Here is a 15,380-nt window from a genome sequence, read left to right as displayed (position 1 = left end):
CTACAAAGAGTGTCTCTCAGGGAAAGGTGTCATTAAAAATCTACCAATCATTGAGTACCTCTAAATATGTTAAAGGGTTAGTTCACCCTAAAATGAAAATTGTCCTTATTTACTCATTACCCTCATGTTGTCCCAAACTTGTATGACTTTTTTCTTCTGTGCAAAATAAAACTGTTTTGATTTTGAATGTTGGCAACCAGTTGTATGCACAAAAACACTTAGACATTTCTCAAAGTATCTTCTTTTATGTCCCACAGAGAAAGTCATACAGGTAAATAATGACAGCATTTAAATTTTTGTGGTGAATTTTCCCTGTAATGCTTAGGAAACGGCATTAGTATAAAAATACTGTCATGTGATGACTATATTCAGTCATTTCTGTTACATTGTTATTTCTTTATATTACATGTAACATCTTTTGTTTACACTTCTATCCATCACCGTAAACTGGGGAGATGTGGAGCTATCTCTGTGGTCTACAGATGGGAATTGTAGGTAACATGCTCACTTGCTCAGGGTCATGTTTCTTTCATTATAATGCCAGCACAAACATTTTTAGTCACGTTTTATGTTACGTTGTTCGTGTTACATAAGTACAGAGTAAAACTACATGTACTTTCTTTGTGCATTACGTTCTTTGATGCTATCTATAGTTTTTAAATTCAGTAACTAGACTTGAATATAGTATTTAAATTCATGTGTAACATGTACAATGTAAAATTTAGTGTTCCCAATTTCTTCCTCCAAAAACATCATTTCAAAAAACCACCAGACCTCTTTAGGCTGAGCCAAATATATTCACCAAAGTCTGGATGCTTTACCAAACCACATTAACTATCACCCCCATATCTATTTTGTTCACATCCACATTTATAATTTGAGATTCAAAAACTGAACATGGAAAACACTCATCATGTACATTTAAACCAATATTTTCAAATTAATGATGTGATATATATTCCCTTTTTCCATTTTTAAAATAGGTCTTTATTGATTTCTAGTTTGAATTGAAACTATTTGTACTGAATTAATTTTAAAAGATAAACTGATGGATATTAAAGGGACTTGCATGAACCACAGAAACATTCAGGAATATTGGAAAAGCGTCTGTAGCCTTTGAAGACTCATTAAAATGATATTGTGCTTTATGAAGAACAGCTACTGCCTTTCATGGAAACATTAGCTAGGTGTTTTGTACCTTTTTTGGTGAAATGTGCACAAGTTGGTCAAGTACTTCATTTTAAAACATAAAGTCTGTAAATAAATACAACCCTGACTATGTACAAAAGTTAATTTATTTAGAGTATTTACATCTTTTCACTCCAGCTATGGTTTAACACAATGACATGTATAATGCTTTAAGACAATTAACATTCAAATCCATTCATTAAGTAGTATTTACAGAATAATGCATTTCTGAACTATACAAAAACGGATATTTCTCTTTAATGATTTAGGCTTTAAGGATTGGCTACAATGGTTTGATGAGCTTTGGCCCACTCACATCAATACTATGAGAAAAGTATGAACAAATGGGAGTCCATGTTTAAACGTTTGGGTCAGTAGGTTCTTATAATACTTTTATTTAGCAAGGACACATTAAATTTGATCAGAAGTGACAGTAAATATGTTAATCATGTTTAAAAGATTTTTCAAATAAATGCTGTTCTTTTTTGTTAAATGAAACCAATGCATCACTGTTTCCACAAAAATATTGATATAAATAAATAATAATAAATGTTTGATAATGATAGATTTTTCTTGAGCACCGAATTGGCATTTTAGAATGATTTCTGGAGGATATAAATTTTTAAAAGGATTAAAATATTTTTTAAATTGTAAGAACATTTCCAAATATCACTGTTTTTACTGTGTTTTTGATCAAATAAATGCAGCTTTTGCTGAGACTCTCAAAAACAAAAATGCGTACTAAGCCCAAACTTTTGAATGAGAGCGTATATTTCTGAGCAAGTAGATGCAATGTGGAAAAATATCGTCCTACTGTCTGTAATTTCTGAAGAATGTGTATGAATTCCCACAGGAGCTGGCGTGGGGCCTGAAATACCTTCTCGTCACTGTCAACATTATCAGTGGCTGGCGATTAAATGTTTGCGGAGAGATAAGCGAATACTGCGGACAGAGTGGTTAGTACAGCGTGGAATAAGAGGTTTGACTTAAATACATGCTTGCAGAGCCCAGTGTCTGCTAGGGTCCAGACGTGGTGAAGATTTCTCATTAGTAAATCATGCTGGACCGCCCTGTCCCTTTACTGAGCTGAAGGAGGGACAAGGGGATTTGTCCTGAAATGTTCAAGTGAGTGTTAGGTGTGTTTCAGAGTGGCCTTGTCACCATTGTTCAGTTCCTGGCGCGCCCTGTGCGATGACCCACGGAAGAGCACTCTGGTAAAGGAGCGCAGATGCCCCTGTGCTGAACCCACACAGCAGGCGGAGAGAGAAGAAGTTTGCATGGGATGCTCCCCACGGGATGCCTTCTACGGAGCGGCAAGCAGGGGAAATGAGGTTCAAAGTGAGGACATGTCAGACACTTTTTCTCTCTCTGTCCTGCATTACCGCCTCTTCTTTCAATCTCTTAAGCACACATTATGTAGTCTCCGTTCCTCAACAGCTTGTCAGGGTCTATGTGCATCACCGGGTGAATTAAGTGCGCACACACAGGTTGTTTTGTGTGTGTGTCTCTCTGTGTTTGTGAGAGGAAAGCGCTGGTCATGGATTTAAAGTTTGTGCATTATACAAAGTCATACTTCTAGGACTACTCGTTGGTACTTGTTTTTCCATGGAAGTACTCCACTGGAGTGTCCGAATTACGTATTGGGAACAGTAGAGTTGGCTCTAGTCCTTCTGAAAGTCCTGGAAGCGGTCAGTTTGCTCAATTCCTGCTGTTGTCAGTCTTGGGCCGTTTTTGGTACCACAGAGCTGTGGGGAGGTTCTGGCAGCCCATGTACTCCTTCCTCATTTCGGCTTCGGTGAGAGGAGGGGTGGAGTTGCACGGAGCGCCGGCCAGAGTCACGTTCATCAGTCCCAGAGCAGCATCAGCCAGTCGAGGCGTCGCAGAACTCTGCTGTTGCATTAAGCAAAGAAAGAAAGCGTTTAAAGTCTTCAAGTCATACGATAGCTTTATGTGAAAAACAGACAGATATTTAAGTTATTCCACAGAAGATCTGAAATGTAAAGGTTGTATTGGCTACAAAAATGATACGTTGACAACATTTTTGTTACCATTTTTAGTCAAAACTGACTTTTTGGATTTGGTCCTATTCCACAGACAAAGCCGTCATTACAGTTAAGAAGACTTAGCAGAATAAAGACTGTGAGTCGTATAGACTGCGTTTATGATGTAGGTCATAAAAGTAGAACTTGCCTCTGTCCTCTTTCAATTTTAGTACAAAGAAAAGAGCAGCTAGAATATTCAGTTACACTTTACATTAACATTCATTAACTAAAAATGAACCATGACTATATTTATGAATCTTGTAGATGTTAATACAGCTGTTCATTGTTGGTTCATGTTGGCTCAGGTCCATTAAAGGAATAGTTCACCTTCAGTTGCTGGTCTCCATTGACTTGCATAGTGTTTTTTCCCATACTATGGAAGCCAATGGGGACCAGCAACTGAAGGTGAATTATCCCTTTAAATTATGTTGAAAGATGCATCTAGATTTTAATAGCAAATGTTAAAAATGAACATTAACTAAGATTAATAAATGCTTTAGAATTGTTTTCCATTATTTCATGTTAATTAATGTGTCACTGGTTACTATATAGAGTGAGTAAATGATGAAAGAGTTTTCATTTTGGGGTGAACTGTCCCTTTAAGCATTTATAATCATTTAATCACATAATCAAGTATGCATTTCCATCTTATTTTTCAATTCCAGTGAATGTATGAGACTTATCATATAAATAAAAAACTAGAAGAATAACAAAGTGCAGAGTGTGTTTATGATTATGATAATAAATGATACATGATTGGATCAGCTAAAATAACTGGAAGAAGCTGACGCCGGAAGCCTCACACAAGTTACAAATGGTTGTGCACTGCTCTTACGTTAAAATAAGGTGTTTGCCTTGTTTTGGACAAATTTTAAAAAGTGACCCGAACAGCCCAGATTCATAAAGTCTCACCTTACTGAGGTGGTCTATGAGGCACTCGGATGGGTGTAGAGAGGCCCAGAACTCAGCTGTGTGCACCCAGGGCAGGCCGTTCAGCATCACAACATTGACGTGTTTGAGAGATCCCATCAGTCTCTTGCTGAGGACTCCACTGTAGCTCTGCTCCACAAAGAGCAGCACCCGACTGGCCCTGCATCCGGCCAGATCCGCCAACAGTTCACCCACAGAGTAACGCTCCTTCAGATCTGCCTGTAGAAAAATATATATATATATATATATATATATATAGCATGAAACCAGAGCTTTCCTAGCATATAAAATGACAAGTTTTGCCTTAAAATGCAATTTATTAAAGTAGTAATCCACAAAAATCTGTACGTTACAGTGATTTCACAACATGAGATAAAAGCACTGCGATGCAAGAACTTGAGTGGAAAATACTTTTCTACATCTTAGATCTTAGATTAGTCAATCATAGACTGTTGTTCAAAAGTTTTTTCTTTTTTTCAAAAGAATTCTTTCAAGTGTTCAAGGCTGCATTTATTTGATCAAAAGTAAGGTAATTAACAGTAATATTGTGAAATATTTTTACAATTTAATTTTTTTATTTTTTTTATTTTGTTAAATATATATTAAAATGTAACTTATTCCAAAGCTGAATTTTCAGCAGCTAATACTCCAGTCTTCAGATACATGATCCTACAGAAATGATTGTAATATGACGATTTGATGATCAAGAAACATTTTTTCAGTTAAAAAGAACAGAATTAATTTGTAATACAGTTGAAGTCAAAACTTTACATACACCTTTCAGAATCTGCTAAATGTTAATTATTTTACCAAAATAAGAGGGATCATACAAAATGCATGTTATTGTTTATTTAGTACCTGACCTGAATAAGATATTTCACATAAAAGATGTTTACATATAGTCCACAAGAGAAAATAATAGTTGAATTTATAAAAATGACCCTGTTCAAAAGTTTACAATGACTGAGGGACTCATTTGTAACTATTACAGAAGGTTCAAACGCTCACTGATGCTCCAGAAGGAAAAACCATGCCGGGGTGTGAGAACGTTTTGAATTTGAAGATCAAAGTAAATTTAACTTAATTTGTCTTCTGGAAAACATGTAAGTATCTTATGTAGCTTCTGAAGGACAGTACTAAATGAAAAAAATATGATATTTAGGCAAAACAAGAAAAATGTACTCCTCTTCATTCTGTTCAAAAGTATTCACGCGTTTATGCATGGTTTTTCCTTCTGGAGCATCAGTGAGTGTTTGAACCTTCTGTAATAGTTGAATATGCGTTCCTCAGTCGTCCTCAGTGTGGAAAGATGAATCTCAAAATCATACAGTCGTTGTTGGAAAGGGTTCAAATACACAAAAATGCTAGTAAACCAAAGAATTTGTGGGACCTGAAGGATTTTTGTGAAGCAGTTTAACTGTTCAGGACAAACGAGGGACTCGTGAACAACTATCACTAAACAAAAAACACAGCTGTGTATCGTTCAGGTAACAACACAGTATTAAGAATCAAGTAAACTTTTGAACGGGGTAATTTTTATAAATCCAACTATTTTCTCTTGTGGACTATATGTAAACATATTTTATGTGAAATCTTTCTCAGGTCAGTACTAAATAAACAATAACATGCATTTTGTATGATCCCTCTTATTTTGGTAAAATAATTAACATTTTGCAGATTCTGAAAGGTGTATATACTGTATATATCTTTTATATATTATAATATTAATATTACATTTTTATATAAAAATACTATAATAAAAATAAATGGGAATATTAAATAAAATGTATATCAACAAACTGCCCCCTTATTTTCAGTTTAGTCTTATCACAAGAAAATAAATATTGATCCCACACACTATAATTTGTTCTAGTTTATATTTTAATTTCATCCAATGCACCTACAATTCGTTCATGCGGGGCACTGTTTCCACTTACATGACTGTGGTCTATTTTAAGGCACTTCAAAAGGAGAGCGGACATTCATTTGTCCTGGCATTCAGACTCGTGGCAGTTGTTGAAATGAACAGTTAGCCGTACTCGTTCTACTCGAAGAAGAAATGAGCAGCTTTCCTGTGGGAAGCCGAGCGTCTGGTGGCCCTGATCCTGTGTGGTCCTTGTCTCTCAAGCCCCCCTTTGTCACTACATCCCTGTCTGGGCATCAGGTTGTTGCCTTTGTCCCTAGAGAGTCTGTCTCTATTGTCATGGAAGGGTGGGCTTTACTGTGCAGTCTGCTCCCTTCTGTTTGCCCTACTCTAAACATATGGCCAGGATTACTGACCACCTTTTGCAAAGGATTGTGGGATTTTGATGGAGCAACAGGAGTGTACTTCATAAAAGCAATATCATTAAATATGTGCACAGTTTCTGGAATGATTGTATTATTGATAGATGAAAGAGGTGATTGGCTGGTCTATTGTGAGTTTCTTAATAAGATGGTGGGCTTAAGATTGTGCTGACTGAATGCTGATCTAATCTCTCTCGTGGTCTGGGTTGTCCATGTGCATTAAGGAATATGTTTTATGTCTTGGATGTTTGCTGCACAGGTGGCGTTCTCATTAGCAGCACTAAAAATACTCCATGCACTCGTAAGACAAGAACCACCGAATTGCAACGTGTCTACAGATTCATCCCTTCCAAGAAATTAAACCGAATGAACAGAGTCAACCAAAAGTTAGCTTTCATAGTGTAATACTTTTATCCTTTGGTTAGTGGGCACTTTGAAGTGGTGGTCTTGGGGAAACAAGTTGGATTCATTTACGGGAAGATAAGGAATTCCTAATCTGTCCTCTCTGTGATTCCAGGAACCAACACATTTAAAACGAATCTACTTCAGCACTTTCAGAATAACACTGTAGGCATGACTGTGAAAATATAATCCTGTTACAAAATCCACTGAACTACAATATATTAAAAAAACACCTAGTGGTTTGTTTTCAACCACTATAGAGCACAACAGTTGGGTTCCAGAAGTAAAAATCCAATTTTTTTTCCCCTCCATATTTTTTGGGTAATGTAAACACCTTTTTAAAACTGACCTGCCATGATGCCTGAGATTATGAAAGTAATGATACAGGCCGCAAGTCAGTGTGATTTCAGTTTCATTTTTTAAACCATTTTTAACAGCTGAATTCTGAATGAAGAACTACATTAATCGTAGTCCAGAAGAAGATCCACCTTTCAGAGAAGCTGCTATTTCCTAAACTAACTGCTCTCATATACTACTGTTAGAAGCAGATAAGATATAAAATACAGTAAAAAAAAAAAAACACTTTATTACTAATTATGACGATTAAAAATAACACTTTTCTATTAGAATATATTTTAAAATGTCATTTATTTGTTAATTTTCAGCAACCATTACTCCAGTCTTCAGTGATCTTCAGAAATCATTCTAATATGCTATTTTACTGTTCAAGAAACATTTCTTATTATTATCAATGTTAAAAATTGTTGTGCTGCTTAATATTTTTGTGGACACTGTGATACAGCATGAATCAAAAGTTCAAAAGAACAGCATTTCTGTCATGACAGCTCTCGGAGGGATTGGCATGGTAATGTACATGACGATATTTATGTATTTGGTCTTGGCGGAATAGATCTGCTACACTGCTGCTGCGTACCTAGACTTGCTACTACCAATACATCCACAACAGGAAATACTGCTGCTGCTGCAAATATAGCATACATGAATCACCTCGTAGCAGATCTATACAGGTGGAGCTGGGGAAGGTGGAGGGTTTCTGAAGCAAGCTGCAGACTGCTACAGCAAACACTAGTCATATATTTGAATGTTGCGCAGCGAGCTCATGGGCTACCGATACAGGAAAGAACCAATCAGCTGTGCCGTGTGATAATGATGTCGTTAGGTCAGATTGAGTTACACCTATTGTACTACGCCATCTAGAGTTTCATGCCAGAACTCTGTATTTGTTTTAAATGTAAATCTTTTGTAACATTATAAATGTCACTTTTGATCAATTTAATAATCCATGGTGAATAAAATTATAAATTAAAACTTTTCTTTGGTAGTAGTGCATATCTGAATATTTTACATTATACCTGAAATATATATAATCAATGGCTTTACTATTTTATACTTCATGTATTATAAAACTTTATAATAAAACTTTAAATGTAATAGTTTTATATCATTACTTTTGACTATTGTCATTCATAGGATGAGTAGCTTGTTGCCTCGTACAAAGTGTTTTTTCCAAATTTTTATATATTCTAATGTTTATATTTTTAATTTTTTAATGATTTATAAAAAAAAAAAAAAACTTTGAAATCCCTGTTGAAAAAATGAATTAGAAAAATAATTTGTTGTGCTCTATGGTAATTGTGTTCATGGTTTCCATGAAACTAAAAGTTTGAACATGTTATACTACACAACCATCAGAACGGCTGAACAGATGCACACACTCACAATGCCGTTGTTATTGCGGTCCCAGAGCAGCATGGTGCCGTCGTTGCGTGTGGGGCTGTTCAGGTACAGAACCAGAGAATCCACACAGTGCTGCTTCCGGCAGATGTAGGAAATGTGATTCCTGATCACCTCTTTCTCTGTGGCTGGATACATCCCCTCAGTCTCTTTAGCTGTGGAAATAAAGACTGTTTGTGAATCTGAATATAAAGCATTGGAGTAAATTAAAAGCTTAAATGACTTGAAATGTCCTCTGACCTGCTACCTGTCCATTCCCAGCAAAGAATGTCTTTATGTGGTCCTTATGGAAGCCGTTGTTCCTCAGCATCTGGTAGAAGAGCTGCAGGTTCTTTGCATGCTGCTGGTATGTTATCTGCTCCTGCCAGCCACCTGCACGTGCACAGGTTAAAGGTTATGTAGGAGCAGCATACCTGAGACAGCTGATAAGTCCAGTATTCCTCCAGCGTTTCAAACATCAATGGGTCATATCATACAAATGAGTTCTTTGAGTCAGTGTTTTGTACCTGACAGGAGAACAGCATGATCACAGGTCTGGTAGAGGCGGCAGGACAGGTGTGTGGCCAGGCGTTGCTGATGGCACCGGCGGGTGTTTTTATTGAGCTCACAGCTGGAGATGGGTGTGCTGGGGCTGGTCAGTGGCAAAGGCTGCGGGCATCTGGCAAAGTCTGGGTGATCTACAGCAACAACCACATTACTTAGTGTTAGGTTTGAGGTGAGCAGCATTAAAAAGTAGGAGAAAAGAATTTCAAAATGTCTACATATATACAGTTTCTTCCGCAAATTTTTGTAGTTAAAATTGAAATTTTCAAAATTGGGAATTTCAGACAGAAAAATTGAATTCCACACAGACTTTGCAACGGGTTCATGTGAATTTGCCACTTTGACCAACAGAAATCTTTGTGATTTGAAAGTGAATTCTGCGAGTTGTGCAATAAACATTTTTGTCCAATTACGCCAAAAAAACCTCAGTTACCGTCCCTTTATGCTGCTTTCACGGCATGTTGTAATTATTAGATATCTCTGACATTCTACTAGGAGCTGTTTACATCCTCGGGCTCAGAAGAATGCATTTTTGTGGCAACATAATTAACGGCATAATGAATCTGTGTAATAAAACGTAGTAGCTGTTATGCAAATGCCTAAGTTATTCAACTCTGTGCAATAGCTATATTAAACAATTTGTCTTTTATTTTACAAATAATTTTGCATTATTAAAACATTAACAGTAGTCAGTTATAAGATTAATAAATATTACAAAAATTAACAGCTTAACTACATTTTACTGCCATTTTCAGTATTTCATCAGGTTGCAGCTGTCAGGTGGTACAAGCAGAGCGCTCAGAAAACTACAATTGTGTAATTATTACTGTTTTTTTCCCTCATACTTGCAGTAATGTCTGTATGGTAATGTCTATATGTAAATTGTTTCTGCAGTGTCTGGAGCACGCTCTCAAGAATTTCACTCACGAAGGCACACGTGCTGTGGTGATGTGACAATAAAAGTGATTTGATTTGATTTGATTTAATTCTAACATAACAAACACAACTTTAAAAGAACTGTGTGATTTGTGCACTGTAAATGGTGAATGAATACCTCACTAAAATAAGTATTCTAAGAATTCACACCCATCTCTGTGACAGCAAAAAAAAAAATGCAATTAGAAATGCTTAACCAGAAATTGTTGGATGACATGTCTTTGGACAGTGCGTTTTTGGAGTGGAGGCATATGGTTGAAATTTGCTAAATTGTTGGATTTGGAAAAACAGATAAATCATATACAGCACAAAAAAAAAAGCCGGATTCCTGATACCCTTCTATTCGGGATTCAAATAACTTGTTTAACATGGTGTAATTGTGATTTGTGCTTCTATTGCTTTCTCTTCCTAAGAGTTTATCACTGACCTTCCAGAGATAATTAAACCTGTTGAACTCTACAATTCATTAACTCACCTACACAGTGCAGGCGTTGGGTTCGGTTGCTATCTTTTACTCCCACAACCAGAGGGAGAAAGTGAATCTCACAGAGGCCGCTGCTATGCTCCGCTCGGCCAGTTCTGCCCGTCGTGCTCCTGCGGGCCCTCGCCTTGCTCGCCATACGGTCGCTGCGACTCCTCCTCCGCTTCAGCTGGTTCTGGCAACGTGTCTTCACAGCAATCGTCAAGCACTCCTCCCCTGTATGTTGCATGAAACAGTTAATGTACGAATACAATCTGCTAATAGCCGCTTGCACTCTTACAAATAAAGGTTTTGGTAAGTAATGCTATTAAAGAACCATTCAGTGAGCAGTTCCTAAAAGTACCACTTTTTATTAGTGTGAAGAACATTTAATAATATGAAGAAACTTTACACTATAAAGAACTTTCTGTGCAATGAAAATGTTCTATGCATGTCAAAGGTTCTTCATTGAACCACAGATGCCAAGAAAGAATCCAAGCAACAATCCACGATAAAGAGCGATGCTTTTGGTTTATTGCTTGACAATATAACAGTGTTAATATTTGCCCGATGTTTATGTGAGAATCCCATGACCTGGATAAATGAGAGCCTTCGCTGTTATTTGTCCAGGGTTTATTGCTCTGCCATGTGATCATCCACCTGGCTTTAATAAGAAAGAGCTGACTGCAATGCTAATTTCTACCCTGAGAATGTGACAAAGAGAAACTATCCTTTCAGGAAAAGCAGTAATAATGACTTTTAAACAGGCATAGCATCAGACTGGGCAGAACAGCGTGCATTCCTTCAGTAATCTGCCATAACTGCAAACTATCCATTCAGGCACATGCTGCACTTTAGACAAGACTGCAGCAGGGCTACTGACGGCAAGCAATTTTGATCAGTTTCACGCTGAGGAAGCCTGAATTAGACAGCAGCTCAGGAGGTGTAATCACAAGCCATTATAAATCCATTTCACTTAACATCTAAAATTGCCTCTTACAATGAAAGGTTTCCTTGGCTGGCTGTGATTTGGGAATGTGGGGTAAGACAGCATCAGTAGCCCTAATGAGTCTCTCTCTGTGGTCAGTTGTATCCGGAGGCCCATTCAGAGAGACTTGGGATGATTTTAAATGTGGCCAGAACTAAACCCAGCTTTCATTCCGGTCTCTGATTCTCACCACATCTTCAGATGAGATGGTCAGGTTTGGACACGACGAGACTCGAAAACGGTTCCAGATTTGAACTGAGTCACACAAGCCCTTTCGCCTTGAGCTCGTGTGTAAACCAGAGCATTTTTGTTTATCATTTCTAATGTGTCTGCTCATTATTGCCCTTCTTTTTGTCTCCAAGTTACTAAGAATATTTCTTGAAACAATTTGATTTGAGGAAGGCTTGAGGCCCGACATGTGCGCTTAGCCTTTAAGAATTGTCTTGTAATGAGAGTTTATTTAAATATATTTACGTAATTACCACGTCCCCAAGGCAGATTCATCAAAGAATCCTGAAAATACAAAGAATCACAGTTTTCACAAAAATATTAAGCAGCACAAGAGTTATCAACATTGGTAATAGTTTCTGAAATGCTTCTTCAGTAACAAATCATCAAATTAAAGTGATTCTGAAGGATCATGTGACACTGAAGACTGGAGAGTAATGATGCTGAAAATTCAGCTTTGCATCACAGGAATAAATTACATTTTGATATTTATTCAAATAGAAAAGTTATTTAAAATTTTAGAAATATTTCGGAATATTACTGTTTTTACTGTATTTTTCATTAGCCTGGGTGAGTATGAGACCTTTTCCAAAAACGGACCCCAAACTTGCGGAAATAGATAATGTGAATTTAAAAATAACATTTGTAAAAAAGTGTATTTTTTTTTTTTTTTAAGCAGTCATTTGCCATTATTATTTTTTTCAGAAGTAGGCTAATCCCACACACGGGTTTTAGGATATCCTAGCCAATGAAGGAGAAGGACACATCCAAGTTGCCTTCAGATATTCACCAGATGACAGGAATTTCAAACAAATAATTGGATACGGATATCTCTTGATTCTTTACCGGCATAAATTTTCAGCCTCAGCTGCAGCCCATATGAAATCAAAGTCATATAGTCTGGTCAAGATATTAAAAGACTTTCTTCTGGATGTTATTAGTACATCAGCCGTCATTGCGACACTTTAAGACAATCTGATGCTAACTTCAATAACAGTCATTTGGAAAACAGTTTGAGCCCTAGTAAGGAAAATTGGCTTTATCATCACAGCTTTTCCAGTCTCTTTCAGCGGTGATGATGCAAATGTTCAAGTTTAGTTCAAAGGTGATGGTTTGACTTGTGGACTGGGGGCACAGCTGAACCCAGTGTTAAGGACTGAACTCTCAGTCAGGAATGAATTATTGACGTTCTTATTGTGAATGCATGACTCTCGGCTCAGTCGTGCGTCTGCCCTCCACTCTCCCTGCAGGGGGTCCGTGGCCCGACTGCTCCTAAGAGCAGATCCTCGTGCAGACCTCTGACTAATTCACACACCTCACACGCAGCTTCATATCACAGGGCAGATGAACTTATGTTCTTAAGTGTTGAAAAAGACATCTAAACTGGCTTTTTATAAAGCAAAATTATGTTCATCAATTGACATTTTACACATCTTAGTTTTGTCTATGTGACACTGATGTGTCTGCATGTTTTTATGATACAATTTTGCAGGACTTTTCTCCTATTCCCTGTAAAAGTTTTAAAATATGTTTGAATAAATAAATATTATGACTCAGTATTCATGTTACAGTGTAATTTATGTTACTTATGTATAATTATTGTGTGCTGTTTTTAGCTCCTGTAAATACACATTATTATGATAATTAGTATGGTAATTACATATAATGTCCTTATAATTAGTAAGGTGTCCTGATAGAAGCTAATATGAGTAACACCCTTTATTCATGGTAATTTACACTTCACATTTTACATTTAATCACACCGGTAACAAATAAATGGGCTACTTTTGGTTTGAAGGGTCTAAACAGCTATAAATGAATGTGCAGACTGGCTTCATGTCAACTGTTTTACATGGCTGGTGCAAAAAGTGACATGAGGAGAGCTGTCTAATTCCAGTTTGATTCCAGATAATGTTCGTGACAGAACTCTGTTGGGTCTACTTGGGTCTGTTATTAATGTAATATGACGCATAAATCATGACATAAACATGTCAGTCGTCACGTTTTTTCAATTCTATTTTTAAAAGTATTATTACATCAAAGTTAAAAGCAATACACAAATATTCCTTAATCTCTTTTTACTGACAACTGCTTGGTAGTTAAAAAATATAAAAAGTTTGCTGGGCAAATTACTTTTTTTTTCCACTCTTTTTAAACTTTTTTTTTACATTGGACCATACTTGAATAAAATAGGCTGCATATAGGAAAATTTTAATAAATGGGTTAATCTATAGGGTTCAGTAACGTGTAGTGATTGCCACAAGCTTTGAACATAATTTTTAATTTACTCAAGCAGCCGAAAAATTCTGTTCTCTCGTTTATACTGATGATTGTAAATCTCAGGCTGGACAGATTCAGTCCACTCACCCAGATAAATGCCGTCCATATGAGCACATTTCTTCTTGGTCGTGTTGAAGTCCACGTAGAACAGGACCACCGGGTGTCCGAAGCTCTCTCCGGGGCTGGGGTCCAGCAGCAGCGCGGCGTCATGCGCACTCGCGCCGGGGTACAGCTCTTCGTTCGCCCTGCGCTCATCTTCCGCGCTCGCGTCCGCAGAGAAGCCGCTCTGTTTGGACTGCAGCGCACCGCTCGAGTAGGAGTCCGGCAGGATCGCCAGCACTTTCCCCGAGCCGGACTCGGTCACGTACACGACCACCCCGCTCAGGTGCAGGTGGGACAGCTTCTTGCACTCGCTCTCCGGTAGAGAGACCCTCCGGCACAGGTTGAGCTTCAGGTACTGAAGTCCAGTTCGGACCCAGCGGTCCAGACGAGACCCGCAGCACTCGCCCATGAGTAAAGCACAAATGAGAAGAGAAACGCACTGGAGCTTCATCCTTTGGCTGCGTGTTTGGGTGTCCTGGCTTGTGTAGCTATTTTCGGAAAAGTTACTTTTAAAACAGCTTTGCTCCGCTGGAGGTGTGTGTTGGACAGTCAGGGGTCTTGTGAAGTTTGGAGAGATGCGGTGTCTTCATTAAAGGTGCTCAGAGCAGCATCCAGATGGAGAGTAATGTGCTGTAACTCCATCCCACAGGCTCTGACATGCTGTTGAACAGAGGAAGGAGGGAGGAGAGAGAGAGAGAGAGCTGCCTGTCAGGTAATCCCCATTAACAAAATTACTCTTGGATTTATAATTTTATGATAAATGATCAAAATATATTCTAAAGGAAAACAATTTGTATGAAAATGAGCAGCTGTAAACTGCTGCCACTCTATACATCTGTCTGGATGCATAACTTGTTTTCTTCTGGAGCAAAGTGACCCCAAAGCACAAAAAAATATTAATTTATTTTAGATATTTTATCAACTCTTATTCAATCTTTTTTTTTTTGAAACAGTGTTGGCAGTTTAATTTTATATTATAAGCCTCATGCACAAGGTTATGAAACTAAAAGATGTTTCTTAGAAAATGTAAGTTTTATAGATAATTTTCCACTTTTCAGTTGCTTAACATACAAATAATTTAAGACTTTTTATACAGTAAAGTGCATGGTTATAAATAAGAGAAAGTATTTGGTGGAATACTTGACTCATCAGGAGAGAGAGAGAGAGACTATTTTTATTTCCACCTAAAATGGCATGAAAAAATATTGTTTATATTGTTTATAATATTGAAAAATATTTC

At 37.3% G+C, this 15,380-nt stretch overlaps 1 protein-coding gene across 1 annotated transcript; it reads right to left on the bottom strand.

Annotated features, from left to right (window-relative positions):
- Positions 1-1,272: 1,272 nt before the first annotated feature.
- Positions 1,273-14,769, bottom strand: LOC306877215 (uncharacterized protein). The gene is made up of 7 exons (XM_079428836.1): positions 14,126-14,769; positions 10,558-10,779; positions 9,110-9,280; positions 8,844-8,975; positions 8,589-8,758; positions 4,143-4,379; positions 1,273-3,078 (listed from the first exon to the last, which is right to left on the bottom strand). The coding sequence occupies exons 1-7, from the start codon at positions 14,589-14,591 to the stop codon at positions 2,887-2,889; spliced, it is 1,590 nt and encodes a 529-aa protein (XP_079284962.1). The 5' UTR covers positions 14,592-14,769; the 3' UTR covers positions 1,273-2,886.
- Positions 14,770-15,380: the final 611 nt, after the last annotated feature.

This window comes from Barbus barbus (assembly GCF_936440315.1).
Source record: "Barbus barbus genome assembly, chromosome: 11".
Taxonomy (NCBI): domain Eukaryota; kingdom Metazoa; phylum Chordata; class Actinopteri; order Cypriniformes; family Cyprinidae; genus Barbus; species Barbus barbus.
This window is presented reverse-complemented; position numbering and strand designations above follow the sequence as displayed.